General features: G+C 42.9%; 2 protein-coding genes across 2 annotated transcripts in view; both read right to left on the reverse strand.

Moving 5' to 3' along the window:
* macf1a (microtubule actin crosslinking factor 1a) overlaps window positions 1-17,077 on the reverse strand; it is a 131,233-nt gene extending 114,156 nt beyond the window's left edge. Inside the window, exons 1-2 of the mRNA XM_086062443.1 lie at window positions 16,705-17,077; window positions 13,988-14,228 (exon numbers count right to left, since the gene is read on the reverse strand). Coding sequence (XP_085918569.1) covers window positions 13,988-14,213 — 226 coding nt within the window. The 5' untranslated portion in view covers window positions 14,214-14,228; window positions 16,705-17,077. The remainder of the gene's footprint in view (window positions 1-13,987; window positions 14,229-16,704) is intronic.
* A 1,782-nt stretch (window positions 17,078-18,859) lies between these two features.
* Window positions 18,860-20,340, reverse strand: ndufs5 (NADH:ubiquinone oxidoreductase subunit S5). The gene is made up of 3 exons (XM_086062980.1): window positions 20,242-20,340; window positions 19,323-19,542; window positions 18,860-19,054 (listed from the first exon to the last, which is right to left on the reverse strand). Exons 2-3 carry the CDS (start codon window positions 19,536-19,538, stop codon window positions 18,947-18,949), a joined length of 324 nt encoding a protein of 107 aa, XP_085919106.1. The 5' UTR covers window positions 19,539-19,542; window positions 20,242-20,340; the 3' UTR covers window positions 18,860-18,946.
* Window positions 20,341-20,654: the final 314 nt, after the last annotated feature.

Genomic DNA, 20,654 nt, shown 5'->3' on the forward strand with positions numbered 1-20,654 from the left:
ATTTATTTAAATACAAAACATACTTCGTTTTTTAAAACATTGCTAGCCTATGCTAAAAGCGTTCAAATGCTAACAGGAAGTTAGCATCAACTTCGGGTGTGTTTTTCCTTTCAAATAACGAATATTCACACACAAATGCTGTGGGAACACATACCCAAAGGTAAGATAACATTTCGTAAAGGTACGAATTCTTCCCAATATGCGAAAAATTTGTATTTTAAATAGAATTTAATCGCAACTTTATTCTGTACTCAATTTAAGTGTGTACAACATGGATGGACAGCACCACACTGCCCCCAAGAGGCCAAATATATATATATATATATATATATATATAATTGAGATTTGCACCCCTTGGAGCATAAATGAACCTTAACCTCCACCCCAGTCCTTCCTCTTCACCCTCCCCCTTCCTTTAAGGCCACTTTACACCTTTAAGACCCGCACCAGCAGTACCATACACCCCCCTCCCCGCCCCGCCCCCATTGGAATGCTATTGAGCGATTACATGCTCAGATTAAAAAAAAATAAAAATTTTAAAGGGGGGGGGGTGCAGCAGAATACGGCAACTACAGACGGGGACTGCGGCAGGACGGGATTAGCAGAGAAAAAAGGTTGGCGGTGCTAGAGTGACAGAAGGGACCTGCTAGTGTAGGGGGGGGGGGCTTGAAAGGGAGCCCTTCCCCTCCCTCCTTTAGGCTCTTTTTTTATTATCCTTTCTGGTAAACGCGATGCTGACACTTCAATGAAAACACATGATAGCGTTTAGCATCTTGAGCTAATTATAGTCAATATGGTTGCATTGTTAATTGTGCCACAAAGGTTTTTTTCATGTGGAATTAAGTGGTGGGTGTTTATTTAAGGGTCCTCTGACAGATGGTATACACACACACACACACACACACACACACACACGATGTGCGGCTATTAGTTAGCGAGGGGGGGGGGCGTCGGCGTCCGCCATCGATCTGTCGCTCACTCATCCGCAGGGGGCGCCGCTGTCATGGAATCATCTCGGTGTCCACCTGTCAGCCAGAGTCGAGCGCTAACATGCTAACTTTGTTGTGGGAATGATTTCTTATTGTGATTTTTATTCTCCACACTTTTTTTGCCGTGAAACAACACCGTCCAAATTTCAACTTGCTTGAAAAATTCACACCTTCCAGGGTATTTATTGTCTGATTCCACATGACAGTCTTTGCACAATTTGATGTTAAATATCAACTTTTTCTCATTCATTTTCAATGGGACTGACATTGAACTTTTTCTCAGTCCCACCTTCCCCGCCCACCCCCATAAAAACGCCTGACCATCATTACCAGCTGTCTGGTACTGCTCAATGGCGCGTTTGGTAAATTGACCAGAAGGTCGCGGGTTCGAATCCCACCTCTGACTGGTAGATTGCTAATATATCCATGGCAATTATGCTAAGGGATATAAAGTACATGTATACCAAGCGATTGTCAAAGTTCCACTTTTCCATATAAATTTGCTTCAAAAATTCACGCCTGCCGGGTTCAAGTGTTCTTTTTATTCATTTATCCTTCAACTACAACTAATACTTGGTCGTTTTCACATAATTTATCTTTCAATTGACGTCTTAAGCATTCAACTTAGCCTTGAGCATTCCCCACGCAATTTCTGCAGAAATTGCACTTAGTCTCGTTTTGCATATTATTTGCCCGCCTAACGAGATACTCGAGAGCCGCTGAGGCCGAGGTTCAAGTGTACGGAGTTGATTCACGTTGAGCGGCCTTGTGGTTCTCGCTTTTCCACCGCTAGATTTCCATCGCGCTCGAGCTCCATCCTTTCCTCTCGCCCTCTCGCCTGTCAAAGCGCCTCAGAGGCCTTCAGGGTCCAATTGTCCAGACACAACATAACGCAATCAATGATACATTCAAGTAGGATGGCAGACAGCGATACATCAGACGCGAATGATACGGGATATGAGCAGATATGAATTATTCAGTGGCGCTGAAGTCTGCAACTACTGCACCGTTCATGGCTCGAGTCGCACCGTGCTTGATGCCTGCAGGATGATAATTATAGTGCATCTCAATTAGGAGCAAAGCCTGTTAAGAGAAGTCGCTCCGGCTTAACAACTCGTGACCCAGTAACGGCGGAGCCCGGCGGGAGAAGAAGGGCCAGCCGTGACGACGGTTTTTAGCGTCTCGCTATGGTGACGAAGGAGGCAAGAAGGAAACCACGATGATAGTCATTAAAGTGGCCGGCAGCGATAGAGGGGAATCGGAGCAGTCGGAGGAGTTAATGCGTTCGTACGCTTCTGCCAGTAGGGGGTGCCGATGAAACTATTCTAACGGCCAATACAAATCGTGGCGCTCGGTGCAGCTCGCTTTATGGCGAGAAGTTTTGCTGCCAGATGTTCTTTGAAGTAGAGACGGACCGATATGGGTTTTTTCGGGGCCGATGCCGATTATTAGTCGTCAAGGAGGCCAATGACCGATATTTGGAGCCGATATTCATTTTCAGTATAAAAAAAAGGGGGGGGGGGGATATTGGTGTCAATTTTTTTTTAAATACAGATTTTAAGCTTGTTGAACAATTTTTCTGACTTTTCCAAATGTATCCGTTTTTTGTTTTTGTTTTCAATTTTTAACACAATGTTCAGGGAGCTACCAAGGTCATCAGTACATCTTAAAAAGTTAAATGGAAACTTAAACAAGTAAATTAACAGAGCTCTAGTTTTCTAAGGGAATTTTTTTTTTTTTTTTCAAAAATTGAAAAAATAACTCAAATCTTAAACGTTCAAATTTCTTTGTTTTAATGTCAAACAAAAACAAATGGTTCGAAAGGTGCCCAAGGTCAGTTTTAGATTGACTTTTTATTTATTTTTTTAAAAAAAGGCCGGTACCGAAATTCGTCAAAAATATCGGCGCCGATATCTATCCCTATTTTGAAAAATCCCTGGAAATACACGAAACTACCCTAAAATGGCCACTTCGGGGGCAGACCTTCCTGTGTGTTTTCGGGGATGCCTTGAAAATCTTGACATGTCTGCCGAATTTCATGCTGCTCAGTAAAACTGGCTTCAGGGTCTGACTTTTCAAACGATCTCACAAGGAGAATCTGTGCCAATATCTGGGGGGGGGGGGGGGGGTATGAGGAAATCCCTCAATATGCTGTCTTTGCTGAATCTCAGGTAAGACAATGTGATTCTGGCTTGAATGGGGATAAGGGGGCGGGGGGGGGGGGGGAACAAGGAAAGAAGCTTACGAGACGACTAGCGGGATTTTAAATGGAAAGACATTTAAATGCTCAAAGGAAGCGCAATTTACCCTTCGTAAAGGGTACGAGCCATGACCGTGCGTCTACGTGAGACCCACCAGATTATTACCCTCTGAGCCCAATTGAATAGGAAATCTGTGCACTTACTTGTAATAATAAAAAAAGGGTGGAATTAAACCATGAGGCAAAGAGGTCAGTGCCAGGAGCCCTGAGATTTCCAAGGGCCCCTAAACGTCTCATCAAAACTGATGAATTAAGTTCAGAGCTTACAAACAAATCAAGATCCCTAATCTATCACGATGGGTTCGAGTGCTCCCACCTCCCTTCTCGTGTTGGACTATTCCATCTTCTTCGTGTGAATAATTGTGCAGGCAAGAGAAAACAACGAGGCGCTCTAAAGCTAAGCTGCCGTCCACGCACAATTGTTTTGGGGTTTTGTTGACATCATTCTTTCAACTTTTCTCTGTGACTCTGCACTCATGGGTGACAACGAGGCGCTCTAAGGCGGCCACACCAGTGCACTATGCAACTCTGCTAAATACTTTAAGAAAAAGATGCGTCTCTCGTCTCGTTATTTGTGCGGCTTTGCAATATTGACCGGAGCACCTGGCGGCCTCGGCAGCGTGCGCATCCATGCGGGAACGACGCTCTGAAGGAATTGGAGCAGATTAAAAGTCAGTGTGTCGCTCTCTCTCTCTCTCTCTCTCTCTCTCTCTCTCTCTCTCTCTCTCTCTCTCTCTCTCTCTCTCTCTCTCTCTCTCTCTCGAGGTCGACGCTCACCACGTCCTCTTTCTGAGTCACTCGTGAACATGGCCGACAATATTGGAATTCCTATGTTGTTGCCATTTTGCAACAATCCATCTAGAAGTCGCCAAAGCTTCGTAAACGGCACCTGAATTCGGTCATCAAGCCAAAGAATAGCAAGAAAAAATACAAATCCAAGACTACAACACTATTTAAAGAGATACTCGAATCATTGAGCCATTTTCAGCAGCAAAAAGTTTATATTTTGTCCCGAATGAATTTGGTCACTTCATTATTTTTCATGTACAACGACTACCTTTAAATACAAAAAATTCCGCTTTCTGTCGACTAAAGATGACATCACCTGTGCTGAGGAATTAGGTAACGACCAATCATGCCTCCGTTTGCTGACCAAACCCAGAAAACAGGTGAGCCACGATTGCTCGTTACCTACTTCCTCAGCACAGGTGATGTCATCTTCAGTCGACAGAAAGGCAGCAATTGTACGATATGCAAAAATTTATGTTAAAAATGTGTCAGTGCGTCAAGTTGACCTTTAATCGATGCAAATGTGGCATTGTGTGTTGGTCATGTGATAACATCTGTGCGTTCTGGTTGGATGGTGACGAGGATCAAGCGTTTTGCTCGGATGCCACAATTTTTTAGTATCTCGATGTGAAAGTTTCGAATATTTTGACCTCGCACATGAGTATTGTGTTTGTGTGTGTGTGTGTGTGTGTGTGTGTGTGTGTGTGTGTGTGTGTGTGTGTGTGTGTGTGTGTGTGTGTGTGTGCGCATGAGCGTTGAGGTCACGCAATTGTATTTCTTCTTATGTTTCCCGGAGGAGACTTGTCATTGATTAAATGCAAGGCTAAGAGCACATTGAACACACGCACACGCACACGCACACACACGCATGCATATCTTCCATCCTGGCATCTACTTGACCTACTTTCTTCTTCACGCATGCCCTGGCGTCCAAGCACTCCCTTTATCTTTTTTCCTCCTGCGAACGTCTTTTTCTATTCCGAAACGCAAGAAGTGTGACGGCGCAACTGTCAAAAAGATCCCACGCGCATTGACACGCAGTTAGAAACGCACACCAAAGACAACAAGGCACTCCGTCAAGTCAGGCAGCCATCGTGAATGCAGGCCCTGTGCGCGGCGCGGTAACACACACACACGTGCACACGGGCACGCACAATGAAGAGCCAACACACACATTTACGCGCAGTGGCAAATATTTGCGACGGGCAGGCTGCGGCCCTCGCGACCAATCAGCAGGCGTGACGCGCACAATGCGCCTCATTGATGTTACGGCAGCACACAACATCAGCCCGGCTGCTCGTTATGCAAGAAAGCCGCCGAGGCGGAACGCTCTTCGAGTGTCTGACTTCCACTTGGACTCTTTTTTTTCATGCCATTGGTGCAAGCACGAGGACCCAGCAGGGTGGGGAACCCCCGTTTGCCCGCTGCCCACCTCTACTAACTTCAATTCCTCTGGTGACTCCCCCCCCCCACCCCCACTGACAGACTGTCCATCATTGCCTGTTTTGCTGACGAATGACAAGAAACTTTAAAAAAAAATTAATTTAAAACTCAAAAATGGGGAAAAAAGACAAAAAAATATCAAAACTTTTAAATGTAAAAAATAAAAATACAAAATGACAAATTAAAATATGAACCAAAATACTAAAAATGCTATTTACAATGGTTTACTAAATATATAAATATGATAAATATAAAAGGTAAAAGTAAAATATACACTAAAAAATTATTTTGAAATAATGCTAAAAGAATAATTTTAAAAATATAAAAAAAACAATTTTACAAATTGAACAAATTCAATACAAATAAATATAAATATATATTAATATACCAAAATATACAAAATACAATAAATAATTAAAAATAGTCAAATTAAAAGATTTATTTAAAAAATGTAATAAAGTTAAAAAAAAGAAAAAAAGGAAAAGAGACAAAAATGTACTTTAATATAGCACCCAGGAAGCTTGCAAAAAAAATAAAAAATCTTCCTATGGATGAGCACGAAACTGTCCGGCCTTGATAGATGCACAGCTGCACTTGACTGAATTCATGTATTATTCACAAAGAAGAAAAACACTTCAAATCGCCAAGATCCATTTTGTGCCATCTCGCAACATGATCATCATCAACAAAATCCCTCAAGCACTCCTGCTGACAAACACCGACAACGCGACCTCCTTGTTTTGGTGGGAGGTCGCCAACATGGTGGGCGACGACGGCGCGGCGGTGGTGGAGGAGGGGAATCGGCGAGACCAGGCGGAGGAAAGAAGTAGGCCACGTGGAAAAATAGGAACACTCCCGCATCTCCTCTCACATCATCTTTCATGAGCGTTCGCTCATCCAGGAAGTCCTCTCTCGCTACTGCAGAACAAAAACGTCAACACCAAAAACGGCTTGGCCTTGGATTCCATTTTTATCAATCTACGCTGGCCTCCTTCAAAAGCACAGCGCAACAAATAGAATGTCTGTGCTGTCGACAGTATTTGATTTGTGAAACGTAGCTGTCATGGCGTCCAAGCACTCGGTGAGGCTAACTGTGGCGTGGCAGAGGAAGGATAGCACATGATCGCTATTTGATCAATTCAAGTTCATGTCAATATATCACGATAATGCCGTCTTGGAATACAGAGTTAGCAACAAGAGTTAGCATGTACACAAATACTACAGACAGGCTAGGACGTCTAGCTAACTAGCATGGCTAACAGTTTGTTAGCAGTCTGCCATTTTTTTTTTTTTTACGTTTACATATTATCACAATATGAATACAATTATATTCTCATAATTTAAAACTTGGTTTCATTTCCATCTTGAAATTAAGCTACAAGAGTTAGCATGTGTACAAATACTACAGACAGGCTAGGAAGTCTAGCTAACTAGCATGGCTAACAGTTTGTTAGCAGTCTGCCATTTTTTTTTTTTTTTACGTTTACATATTATCACAATATGAATACAATTATATTCTCATAATTAAAAACTTGGTTTCATTTCCATCTTGAAATTAAGCTACAAGAGTTAGCATGTGTACAAATTCTACAGATTGGCTAGGAAGTCTAGCTAACTAGCATGGCTAACTGTTAGCAGTCTAACTTTTTTTTTTTTCGTTTACATATTATCACAATATGAATACAATTTTATTCTCATCATTTAATACTCGTTTTGTCGAGTATTGTGTTGTTGTTTTGTCGTCTTCTCAAAAAGCTCTAATGGATCAGAATTCCACAGGAGCCAATTTGCTATAAAAAGTCTTTACTGGAGCTTCCAGCAGCACATATGGTCAGAAAAAAATTCATAAACAAAGGATGCTTCGCCGCTTTCACTTCAGAGACGGTCAGCATGCACACACACAGACACACACACGCACACACACAATATGAACCAAAGCCTTTCCCTCACACACACACACGTTTGCAAGTCAGGATTGGGACAAGCCAGCTTTTTCCCGCGTTCAAAAGTGGATCAAGACGGCAATCAGAGCTACAATTGAAAATGCTAACAATGCTAAACAAAACTACATTGACAAGCTGACACACACTCATACTATTTTTATAAAGTGCATCAGCAGTACTGCAGTGGAATTCTTTTTTTTTTTTTTATATCGGCCTCCAATTGTTGGCTTTCCTGTCAGACTTCCGCCGTTTCTTCGTGTGGATTTCAGCTGGCTGACGCTGCAGCTTCCACGGACACGCGCACACACACTCATCTTTAAAGAAAAAAAACAATATTTTATAGAGGAGATTTTTTTATTTTTTTAAGCGGTGGGTGAATAGGGGTAAAAAATCACGTGACCGCCTGCTTTTCCACTGACTCAGTTGCGTGCTTGACTCGCGTCCCACCCGGTGTTTTTCCACCAGTGACCCTGACGCTATGACTGGAGACATCCTGGCATTGTTGTGTGTCGGCAGTGCACGTCAACACAAACACACACACACACGCCCGCGCAGGCTTCACACTGCTGTGAATGATTTAAGACTTCTACCGTGTCCCTTCTCCGGTTTCGCTCGAGCCATTCCGCATGCCCGGCGAGCCAAGTTCGCATTTGTCCTGACACACAAACAGCTGACGCGCGCACACATTCTGACGGGGACGGGATAGGGGCAAGTTCAAGTATGCGCGGGTTCAAGTGCAAAAAGGACAAGAGATTACCGCCAGTATCGTGAAAGTTAATGATTTTGTACAAAAACGTGGCCAAATTTGTACTAAACTGACATTTTTGGGATTTTTTTTAATTTTTTTTTATTGAAAAATGTTATGAAAATGTCATGGCTGAATCCAAAGCTTCTATTGGGGTTTTTTTTTTCTTTAAATATCAGCCTTTTTTGTAGTGAGTTGACCATAATTAATTGTTGTTGTTTTTTTTGTGGTTGCATTGCTTCTAAATTTCCGCACGAATTCACTCCAATCGGGCCAATTCCGATTCTTCGCAAACAAAGCATGTACCATAAGATCTGTTCAACAGATCAATTCAGTTCATTGATATTAAACCAGCTGCCCAAACTACGGTATGACATTCAAAAATAAAAAAATAAAAAAACAGCTTGAACCCCACTGTCAGTACAGCCAGCGAAAAATTTAACAAATACATAAAAAGTGGTGGGGAAAAAAAGTTAGCTAAGAAAAAAACCCACCTAAATGATAGTGGTTTAAATATAATATTTAAATAAACAATAAATGGGAACGCTAATGTAACATACTCCTTTTTTTTTTTAACACTGCGCTAAAATATTGGCAAATAAAAATGTGTACTTACTGATTCAATTCAAAAGTTTCGCACTTTAAAGTTCAATTTAGCGAAATAAATGTTTGAAAACCAACCAATGTTCCTAAAGGATTCAAATGCAAATGTGCCTAAAAGTTCAATACAACAAAAATACACGATACTTAAAAGTACTACTGTAACGTTACGCAGCATTTGAAAATTGAATTCGATGATTCTTTTGCACACCACTAGAGGGAGCCTGCGTACCACGCTGTAAGAATCGCCTCTTAACGATATTTAACGAGTGGAGAAAACATCCTGCTGGCAAAAAAAAAGCTCTTCTTTAACAGCAAACCTCACGAAAGGACAAGCGAAGTGTTGCCAAGGTGCTGGAAAAAAAAAAAGCAATCTAAATGTCAGAGAAGCACACACGCACGCTCTTAAAACCCGAGGAATTGTATTTCGTTAGCATAATCAATCATTAAAACGCCCGGTTCCATTTCATCACACGTGACCCGAGCCTACTGGCTGTCAACTGAGCGGAGGCATTCATTTTTAAAGTGTCACGGGGGTTAGGGAACAGCACTGCAGAAGAGGACGGGTGCGGGGGGGGGGGGGGGGGGTCCCGACGTGGAATTGTTGGAATTGGACGTTTACCCTGGCGTGCACGGCAGCGGCGTTGATATTTACAGCACAAACACAAGGTGACGGATGTTGGCCAGGGCGGGCGGGGGTGTCTCCGTAAAAGTGCTTCCTCCAGCGGATCCAAAAGTACACAAGTGATTAGAAGGAGAAGAAAGAAAAGGGCAGCCAAAGCAGAGCAGATGGAACTGGAGGTTGTTTATCCAAAAAAAGACGCATTCAAAAACAAAAAAAAAAAAAAAAAACATCTATTGTGTTGGAATGACCACAAACGTTTCGCTGAAATTTCCAAAATTCCCATTTGGCCTTAAGAAATGCACCAAGGATCACAGTTTTAGGCACGCAAGCCAAGAATTGACAACAAGAATGGACCAACTCCATTTTTGTCATTTGAACGTCAAGCAATCAAGTCCTTTATTATTATTATTATTATTATTATCCAATGCCATTTCCAAGATGGCTGCACCCGTAGAAGCAGGCTTCACCCTTCTGCAAAAACACAAGTGAGGTTCTAATCTCTATCTGTAGCGCTTTATCTTGGGTGCGAGTACATCTCCGAGTTAGTAAAAGTGATTGTTATCATCTTTCATGGCAAGTTGACAGCTTTGACTGATGCTTGGATTTAAACAACTTTGCACTACCCCTTTTTTTTTTCTACTCCTAGTTTGTTTCCTGTCTTTCAGGCATCCTAAATGGGATCTCACTTTTAGAACTGAATGGTGACAGCATCTCAGTTATGGTTGAAAACAGAAGCAATATGATTCGATAAAGAATATCGATTATGATTAAAGTCCAAAAATCAACATATTTGACAGAATTGCAAAATCAGAAGAAACTCTCAAATTCTTAAAAACAACAAGTATTCAAAATAAGTCATTTTCCATAGCAAATAACCAACATAAAATCCCTCTCCTGTAGAACGACAAAAACGAACACAGCCCAGCCGAGAATTGCTAGCCAAGCTGTTGTGATGGCTTGTACCTAATTAAGTGGCCCAACCATGCACCCTTCCGTTACCTTTATATCGTTCCAGGACATCTTCGTAGGCCTGGGCGAACTGCTTCTCCTGGGAGTGGTTGGACGGCAGCAAGCCGGGAACGAATCCGGCCATGGCGCTTTTCGGGTCGGGCTACCCGCAGTGGTCCCGCACCGCCGGTGCTGGCTCGATATCTCCCCCCTCCCCGGCGTCCTATTCACGGCCGGGCTCGCTGCATTTGGCCCGTCCAAATCTCGTCAAATAGTCAATATGTGCACACACAAAAAAAAGTCTTAAGGGGTGGAAAATGTACGACGGGGGTTATGCAAATGTTATCTATCCATCATCAGCCCGCTGGTTGGCGTGCGCCGACGCACGGTCAGAGCTCGGCGTCTCCCTCCGAGGAATCCCTCCTTAAATATATCCCCATCCACCGGCGACAGCTGTTCAGAAGCTGAGGGGAAGGAGCGCCAACCCACACGCCCCGATGACACAAGGCGAGCTGGGGGAACCCAGAGTGTCCGTTTTCCAACCCGGTTATGTGGTGGGGGCAGGGAGGGGGGGGGGGGGGGGCGCTATCGGGCCAAATTGTATCCGGACCCGCGCTTCCTCTTCCCCGGCTGCGTACGTCAGCGAGCCGCCCCAGTGATTCCCGGAGCTTCTTCCCAGCCGCCAATGGCCGCTCCGCACGCCGAGTTCGGAATTCTCCGCGCGCCGTTCTTCGGCTGTGTTTTTGAGACTCAGCTCGGCCTGCCGTGGCTGTCTTCCATCTTTATCTGCCGGCCACGTCAGGAAACGCCGCCGCAAGAATCTCAAAGCCCGGCGGCCAAATGTGACTGGCTACTAGCGTGCCAAGCTAGCCGGCTGGCTCGAAGGATTCGAGGAATGCTAGGGCTTTATCGCCCCCTGCCAGGCCAACAGTGGTACTACATGTTCATGTGTGCCAAGGCATGCATAGATAGATAGATAGATAGATGGATGGATGGATGGATAGATAGATAGATAGATAGATAGATAGATAGATAGATCACTGGGTTGGCTCTGTGAGGAAACTTGTCTTTCCGACTGTCCCTGAAGGCAACACCAGGCTCCAAATTATATTGAGGGTATATACCGCCACCTAGAGGCTAAAGTGGTGAAACTGACGAATCTAAATCCATACAGCATGCTGGTTTCTATATTTGACTTGGTGACCTATTTGCTATGCTGTGTCCTCCTGTACTGTATGGCATTCTGTCCTGTCCTTTAAACCATCATCGGATAATCTCCCTAAATCAGCTTCAACAGTGAACGACGCACAGATTATTTCATTAATCCAAAAGGAATTAACATTAAGATTGATACATAATGTGCATTGTCGTCGCCGTACATTGAGAGATGTCATTGATGTGTTCTATACCAGAGATGTGGAAATAGATTTATTATAAACTATTTACATGCAACAAACCTAATATCAGCAAAGGTTTTGAGCCACATAAAAATGAGGTAGCAAAACAATGGCCTTGAATATCCTGTATATTCATATTCGTATGTATATTCATATTTATTTATTTTTTGCCAAATGTTATTTATTTTTCCTAGACAACGTACATATTTGATTACTTTTCGTATAAACATGCATTTCTTCATATTTTTTGTCAAACCTGTCACATACGTTTGTGTCAGCGGTGGCTGGCCAGTAGAGGGCGCTTAAATTAAAGTAAAATACTGTATTTAAAAAAAAAAAAAATAACATCAACTTTTAGTCATAAAGTGAGCCGCCGGATTTAGAGACGATCGAATAAAAATGTCAACGAGAGGGAGAGCAATTCACACAAATCACAATAACCACAACATTTTAACTTTTGACTCGCATTCCTAACATATTTCTAAATACAGCAACAATAGTCAACCCAATGCTGCTTTCTCTACCGCATTTTTCACCACTTAACCTCCCCCAAGGCCTTTTTCTCCCAGCTCTTATCCAAACGTTCCCTCCTTCCAAGGTTTCACTTCATCGTTCTTTCGCCTCAACTTCGCCTTGAAAAAGTCATTAACTCCCCCTTCCCGTCCTCCTTCCCGACTCATTCACTTTTCTTTGCCCTCTTTTTATGCCCGTTGTCACCCTCTTCCTCCCCCGCCACCACTGCTTTCATCACCGTGGCAACGCGAGACGAGAGAGAGGCCGCCTGTTGGGAAGAAAATGCTGCAGGCGGGACGGAGGACGCCTAAATAAATGACACGCCGGCGTCGGCGCGCGGGATCCTGCTTATTGCGGCGTCTCCGTGTAAATATCGGAGCCGTCAATCACGTGGCACGCTAAAGGATTCCGGGGTCCGCATTCCAGCCTTTGTCCTCGCGGGGATCAGGGTCAGCGCAAGCGCGTTCAAATCGGCGACGACGCGACCGGACGCGAATAAGGGAGACACAATGGGGCTTCAAGCCTGAGCGAGTCGGACAATCCTGACATGTTAGGACCACTCGTCGGGATAACTCTGCATCATGGGGCCGCTAGTTAATTATCAGGAGGCTCTGGATTGAGAAACTCATAGAAATAAAAATTAATTATATATATATATATATATAATATGACAATGATTTTTGCTTCAATCTATAGATGTGCAAGGAATCGTAATGACCTACTCCAGTCTGAAAAAACAAAAAATTTTGTTTGGAATAACTTGACCGCGACTTTTTCCTTCTACTCTCTAATGTGGCTACAACTTAACAGTGTATTAGACCGCGTAGTAGTTTAGTTGTTCTCTTTTTACTTGCGTGACAGTCGGGAATGATAACATTTTTGTTCTCGCCGCTTCAGTTGATAAACGACATGTCTTAATTTAGATTTATTTTGCTTGAGTTATTGAATGTCAACATTCAACATTTTAAACTCTTTACACAGGCACATGACATTTATGGAAATGTTAAAAATGTTTAAAAACCCTGGTCACTGATGGTGTTTATTAGGGGTGGGAATCGTTGAATGTCTCGCGATTCGATTCCGATTTTTTTGGGCCTGCGATTCGATTCAGAATCGATTTTCGATTACGGACAATTTTTTCCTATATATTTTTCTAAATGATTTGATTGACAATGATTTTTGCTTCAATCTATAGATGTGCAAGGAATTGTAATGATCTACTCCAGTCTAAATCGCTAATGCTAATTAGCGCGCTACTCGCGGCACTTTTATCACTCAAAAGAACGGCTCCACGCTGAAAAAAATAAACTTTTATAGGAATAACTTGACCGCGACTTTTTCCTTCTACTCTCTAATGTGGCTACAACTTAACAGTGTATTAGACCGCGTGGAACCACACTGCCCCTCAGTGGCCAAACCGGGTACAACATGAACAGTGCTCCAGACAAAGGCAAGACAGTATAAAATAATTGAAATAAAATCAATTCTGAATCGTACTAAATGATAATCAATTTTTTGGCACACCCCTAATATATTCACATTTGACCCAGTTGCCAAATTGTAATAATAAATAACAAGGCATTCCCAAAAATGTGGTTTTCACGGGTTTCATTTGGCTATGTTGTTGCCATGTCAATCTAATCAAATTCATCCTCACAGGGCCACAGCGCGCCCTCTGATTGGTCACCCCGTTCAAAACCGACACTGACAACAGCCTATGAACCAGCTTCCTCACCTGCTACGCGGACCACCGCCCTCTCCGCAGGGTCCAACACCGAGTCCTGGCTCCTGCGCTTGCGCCGCTCGTGTTTGGACAGGTTCCAGGGCAGCGTGTCTCCCGGCGCGCCGGCGTGCTGCGACGAGGGCCGCGGCGAAAGCGAGCCCCCCGAGCGCTCGCTGCGGAAGGACGGCTCGCTCACGCACGAGCGCTCGCTGAGGGTGTCGTCGTCCGATGACTCCATGGGGGGCCGTCGGGCCTGGACGGATGGATGAAGGATGGTTTTTAATTCAGCAGAAACAAAAATATCATTTGACAGTGTGTGTGCGTGTTGAGGCACCATCCTGGCACCAGCCAATCACTTGAGTAAGAAATCAATGACAATGAATAGCCAGTGAAACTGGATCCCGTCGAATCAATGAAAGAGCTTCTTAAAGTGCCTTCGCAGTCACTTTGACATTCTGCGCTCTCCTTAGCATCAGATTGCTAATATCCGTTGAGAGGTGACCATTAAAGGTCTTGAATAAAGTTAGCCGCAGTAAATATGCTAACACGTGCTAATGTTTAGCTTTTTTTTTTTTTAAACATTTGCGGTGCTTCCAAAGAGACTTGAAAGATCGTCTTTGTGTATGTGATGAAGTTGTAGACTAAACATGGTGTTTTTTGGATAAAACTTGCTTTTAGCACCACTTCCTGAAGCACTGTCGCCATGGCGACGATACAAGCAGGGTCACCGAGTTGGTCCGGAGCTCTGCAGCCTGGGAATTTGTGTATTTGGAGTTCTGGTTCTGGTCCTGGTGCGCATTTAGGTCTCTATGACGTCCTGTCCTCAATGTTTTGGTGAGTCACTTCTGGTTCTGTGCGTTTCATTTTCCACGTTCTGTTTTGAGTTTATGAGCGTAAAAGTGAGTGAGTCAGCGTCAGTGTAAAAATAGCATGGCGGTCGGGAAACTTCAGAACCCGAACCCTGTCATTAAAGTTCTACCAGCTCCAGGTGACATCACTTCCTGTCTGCCTGCAGCTCATTCCCAACACTGTGCAGCTTTCACCACGACCCTTATATGTATTCCCTCAGTGTGTGTCTATTTTGACTTTGTGTGGCCGTTTCCTGCCGCCTGTGAGCCAAATTGTTGGGAAACGGCATCCCATCTATCGTGCCTTGTCAATTCTGCCTAGCAACAAGAGACCTCATTGACATGACCTGGAATGTCCATTGAGCAACATGTCTGCATCTTGTAGCTTAAAATGTATTCATTCAATTGTGATTTATTTTTTAAATAATTAATAACATAGACACACACAAAATATATATGCTTTACAATGGTTAATTTGTTGTTTTTACATCTAAATTCGTTTTTTTAAATGGGGAAATGCACATTTTTACATTTCATATTATTTAATTTTTTATGTGTTTTTACCTTTTTAATCTATTTTTAACTGAGAAAGTGCATCATTTTAATTTATATTTACTTTTATTAAATGAAACTTTAATTTTAAATTGGGTTTTATTCGATTTTTTTTAATCAATAAATAAATATTCATATTTCCATTAGTTCCTGATGTGGGGTAGTTTAGTGTTTAGAGAGAAATATACATTTCTTTATTTTTAAATTACACTACATAAAAAAAATATACATTTAAAAAATAATTCCTATTTCTATTATTTTTCCAAAGGGTACTTTTGAACTTCATCCTACGTCAAATTTGAATTTAATTTATTCTTTAAATTGTATTTTTTGAAATACATTTTTTAAAATGTTATTTTATTATATTTAATTTGTAAAAACAATAATGAATTGGGTAAAAAAATCCTATTTCCTATGGGAATGCCATTTTCTTCATTTTGAATACAATTAATTCACTTTAAAAAATATATCTATATTTCGATTCTTTACTATGGGAGGAATGCAAAAACGAGCAAATCGAATCGGTGTTAGTCGAAGTCAAATTAACCTCAGCAGTATCCAACTATGCTGATGATGGAGGAATGACGGTGCGAGTCCACCGATGGGCTTGCGTTGGACCATCTGCCACCAAGCTGCAGGAGATGAGCATCTCTCGGTATCACCAAGCGGATGGAGATGGCGATACTTGTCAAGAGGTTTCGAGTATCCTCTCGCCACCAACGCGACATGGACGGACGCTCTTCACATGCAGGAAGAACGTGTGCCGCTGAGCGTGGACGCATTCCTCTCTCCCGAATGTGAATGTGCTTTGCATGAGCGGACGTGGAGACAAGACAGCGAGGGAGAGAGCGCGCGTGCATGACTGCGATCTCTTTTGTCCACTCCGCCAAATGCATGTGCTCAACTGCCATCACAAGCCAAGTGTTGTGGAATTGCTCTCGTCATTCATTAAGGTCTCCTTGTCGCCAGTTTATCACATACAGACATCCATGCTGCCTGTGTGTGTGCGTGTGTGTGTGTGTGTGTGCGGTGTCAAGGCTATGTGTGCAGACGTTATGCAAAATAACAGTCCTTGGGTACAATTCCCATTACAGCCAGAAAGCATCTCGTCGCACTGTTGTGACACAGATAAAGCTGAGACTGCTGCAAATGGAAGATCGTGCACTTTATCAATACACCCCACGAGTAATGGCGACAGCCCTAATTGAATCAAACTGTCATTTAAATGGATCCAAAGCCATGAGTATTTATTTTCCGGTGATGCTCAGTATGACAGCTGGCGTCTTTGAAAGCGGTCCGAGTGAGCTCCGGGAGCGGTTCAGGGCTTACCTTCAGCGGGCAGCGGCGGTCCTGCTAGCCGGGCTCCGAGCGTGGAAGGCCGGTGTGGCTGCCGCCGCTGCTCCCCCTCCTCCTTCTCCTCCTTCTCCTCCTTCTCCTCCTCCGCCGCCTCCGGATGGATGGCGAATAATGTCTTCCGCTTCTCGGACGAACCGGACGTGCTCGGCGGAAGAATGAAAAGAGCGAAAGTGTCGATGCTGGTGCTAATGGTCCACCACCTTCACCTCCGCCTCCTCCTTCGTGGCTCCCTCTCCCGGTCACACGCACGCTTGTCTTCCCGCTCGTCCGCTTCCGTTACGCGGTTAACCCATGACGAACAGGGGCCGGGACGCGGCTGCTTTTCTGGGGATGCTGGCGGACATGTCTTTTCGTGCTCGGGGCTGGAGTGAGGCTTGTGGGGGGGGGGGGGGGTCTCCTGCTGCCTCGTCATCGGGCACCGACCCACACTGGCTGCAGATTGTGAAGAGTGCATTTAGAGGCGTGGCTAAACGTAGGGTGGTCCTAAACGTTGACTCCACCCACCCGGATTCGCGTCGCTCACTTGTTGATGTTGTAATTAAAGTATTTCCTCGGCGGCCTTGACAACGCGCCGTCTGAAAACGACACGCTTATTGTTTAAAAACTTTATGAAACAGAAAATTACAAACTAACCGTAATGAAACCTAACCTTAAGGTATGCGCCCACTGCTGGTGACATATGGTACTGCACTCACGTTAATATTGAATGCTTCGTACATATCAAAAGGTTTACTCTTTTCGAGTGAAACGCAAATTGGGGTGGGGGTTGGCTGTTTGTGGGGCTCAATTGCTGTAATTAAAAACGCTTTTGCCATGGTTTGGGTTGGGTTAGTATAGTTGCTTTTCTGTCACGGGTTGGTTTGGGTTCCGTTTGAGTTTGTTGCTTTCTTCTTCGGCTGTCCCAGTGAAGTACGTCATTTATGTGGGGGGTACCCAGTGTGCCACCCGGTGTTCAAACTGCGACACTACATGTGTTGAACTCCAGATAAATGTGACTGTAAACTGTTGTATCGAATGTAATTTGCCTTGAAAAATCTTATTCTACCACATGTGAATGGGACTTTTTATGGGTACTAGATATTTTTCTTTCATTGTATTAATGTATTTACTTTTTAAAATTAATGATATTGGGTTTCTATAGGCTGTCTATATAGTCTGGACACAGAGTTGAAAGTACAAATGGCCATACACATTTAATAGATCAATGTGATTAAATCAACACTTAATATATAAGATTTTTCACTTACCTTTTAATAATACAATATGAATCATTATTTTCTTATCTCTAGTTATTATAGTTATCTTATTGGTGAATAATTTGCCAAAAATAACAAACACATGTATAGATAGTAATAGTTTTTTTTTTTTTAAACAAAATATTAAATTGGCCAAATTATGATATGTGAGGTATCGGACCAAGCCAGCCACATACAGGGACAGTGCTGGTTCTGGCAGGGCCACCACCTAAAAAGACTTACCAGTAACTCAAAATATGAAAATACGGTTGATAACAGAATGCATAGATTAAAAAATATTCAAATAAACTAATGGAAAAAAAAAAAGCATCCCTATTGGTTTTGTGCAAAATGTTTTTTCAAAAAAACTGTTAAGAATTTTTTGGGGGTGTGTGCACTAATTAACAAATCTTGTTTGCAATCAATGGCCCACATTTGTGGAAGTATTTTGTTGTATAGTTTGCCAGAGAAAATTCTTGATTCTGAAAGGAAACTAATGTTGTTCTTACAAACCTGTACCAAAGTACGCATTCATATGAAGATATTTGCTCAAGTGTTTTCGTGACAGCGGGTTTTTAAATCCAATTGTTTTTAGAATTTTTTTAAGCGAATTTACTGGAAATGTGCAAAACGGACATGCGACGTGAGAAGTAGACATTTTGAAATTCAGTGCAGAAGGTAATAACACAAAATATTGGTCTGAATCAAAATTTTCTTCCAATTGTGTTGTGTCATCTCGTGCACTTTTCCAAATTCATCCACGCAACATTTGGGGCGGCAAGTCCATGCAAGGCGGCTTCACCTCCCTCAAAAACGTCCAAGTTTCCAGACGTTTGGTAGATTCAGAAATGACAAACATTTGGGTCATCAGGACAAGACAATTATCGAGTTAATTCAGGTGCATGAGAAAAGATTTATTGTTAGAAACAGAGAGGATGATTTTTACTTTACATGGTGACAACTGAGGTGCGGGCGTGCGTTCATGGCTTGGACTCGTTGCTCTGGCCCGCGTGGTAGGCAGGCGGCGTGTACGTGCCCTCCTTGATCATCTTGTCGCGCTGCTGGCGGATGGTGCACAAACGCTGGAGCTGGAACCACAAGAAAACAAGATCATCTAAAAAAAAAAAAACGCCTCACAAAATCGGACTTTCAATTTGAAACAAATGTTCTCCTTTCGCTTATAGAAAAAGCAAAATGCAAAACTGTCCCCTTCCTTCACATTTTCTTCTCTTCCTTCCTCGTTTCCTTTCATAAAGCTACTTTTTGCCCCACACCGTAAAATGCATTGCATAACGTACAAAAACAACCTCCGTCACGCCACCCACAAAAAAAAAAAAAAGAGGCATCAATAACTACCTTCTTCTGCCGGTGCATGCACTCGTAGAAGTCCTCAAGCTCCAGCCGGCACTCTCGCTTGGCGCGGATCTGCCCGATGCCGTGGGAACACTCGACCCACTCCTTCTCGAAGGCGTGGCAGCGCGCCGGCTGCTGGCTGGGCTGCGGCGAGCTCTGCAGCAGCAGCCAGCGGTCCACGTTCACGCCCAGACGTGTCTGCAGGTCCACGAACGGCATCGTGCTGAGGAACAAAATCACACACTTAAGATGCGTTTTGAAAACATGGGACATTTCCCAAAGGAAAACACTTATTTTCACATAATCTGTAAAGAACGAACGAACGAATGAATACATATTTAATTTTCTGGGGATGGCAATGCAGGCCTCTGCTGGTGGAGGGGACATGCTAGTTTGTTTCCAAGAGAAAATAAAGATAATTACTTTGAGAGCATATTGTTGTTGCATAAAAGTCAGCAAAAACAATGGTAAGCAGCTTAACTTTGTTTTTGAAATCATTTAAATTGTATACCTCACATATAATAATAATGAAGAACGTTACGGTAATGCAAAGTTATCTTTTTATAATATAATGTTTACAAACACATGATTAAAATCGAGCAAATTCACTCATCTTTTTATGCGTTCAGACTAGCATAAAAACTCTAGGAAGGTCCAATCGTTATAAAATGATCAATTACAACCACTGTTTGCACAAAAATGCTAACGATAGTTTAAAAAAAAACGCCTTATGTCGGCGAGCGAGTCTGTTAGCACGCCAGCTAGCCAAACAGTCAATGACAGGTCGTGCTAACAGCAAGTTGATTAAATGCTGAACGTTAGCCACAAGCAATGATCACACCACATCTCAAAGTCTCCTTGCAAACAAAAAGTCTTAGTTAACTGAACAATGTCGAAATATAAGTGAATTACATCACATTACCGTGTTTTGTAGGCGTCGATTTAACCTTCCTCCGGATGTACGCGTTTTGCTTTACGACCGTCGAACATACACTGCCGTAAAGTGCCGAGATACGTCGCGATGAAGCCCTCAGTCGCGCGCTACTGCCGCCTTGTGGACAAGGATAGCATCGCTCGACATAGTTGAGTCAAATTGATCCATATATCCGTCCATATTCTGCTTGTCCAGTGAGCCATGATGTAGAATATTCCTCAACTCTGTTTAGGTGTCCATCCGTGTACGTACAATTTATTGTTTTGTATTTGTAATTAATTTGGGTGGAATTTTCAGGGGGAAATTGATTTATTCCTTTTTTTTTTTTTAATAAAGCTGTAATGGAAAAAAAGTGAAGCACTGATAGAAAATGAATGTATGGATGAGCAGTATAGTAAATA

Source organism: Leptonotus elevatus, chromosome 19 (genome assembly GCF_054856555.1).
Source record: "Leptonotus elevatus isolate MCC_2025b chromosome 19, RoL_Lele_1.0, whole genome shotgun sequence".
Classification (NCBI taxonomy): domain Eukaryota; kingdom Metazoa; phylum Chordata; class Actinopteri; order Syngnathiformes; family Syngnathidae; genus Leptonotus; species Leptonotus elevatus.

Coding starts and splice junctions, on each gene's coding strand:
- ndufs5 (XM_086062980.1), bottom strand. CDS start 19,538: ATGCCGTTCGTGGACCTGCAGACACGTCTGGGCGTGAACGTGGACCGC. Junction 19,055..19,322: donor GCATGCACCGGCAGAAGAAG/GTAGTTATTGAT, acceptor TTGTGGTTCCAG/CTCCAGCGTTTGTGCACCAT.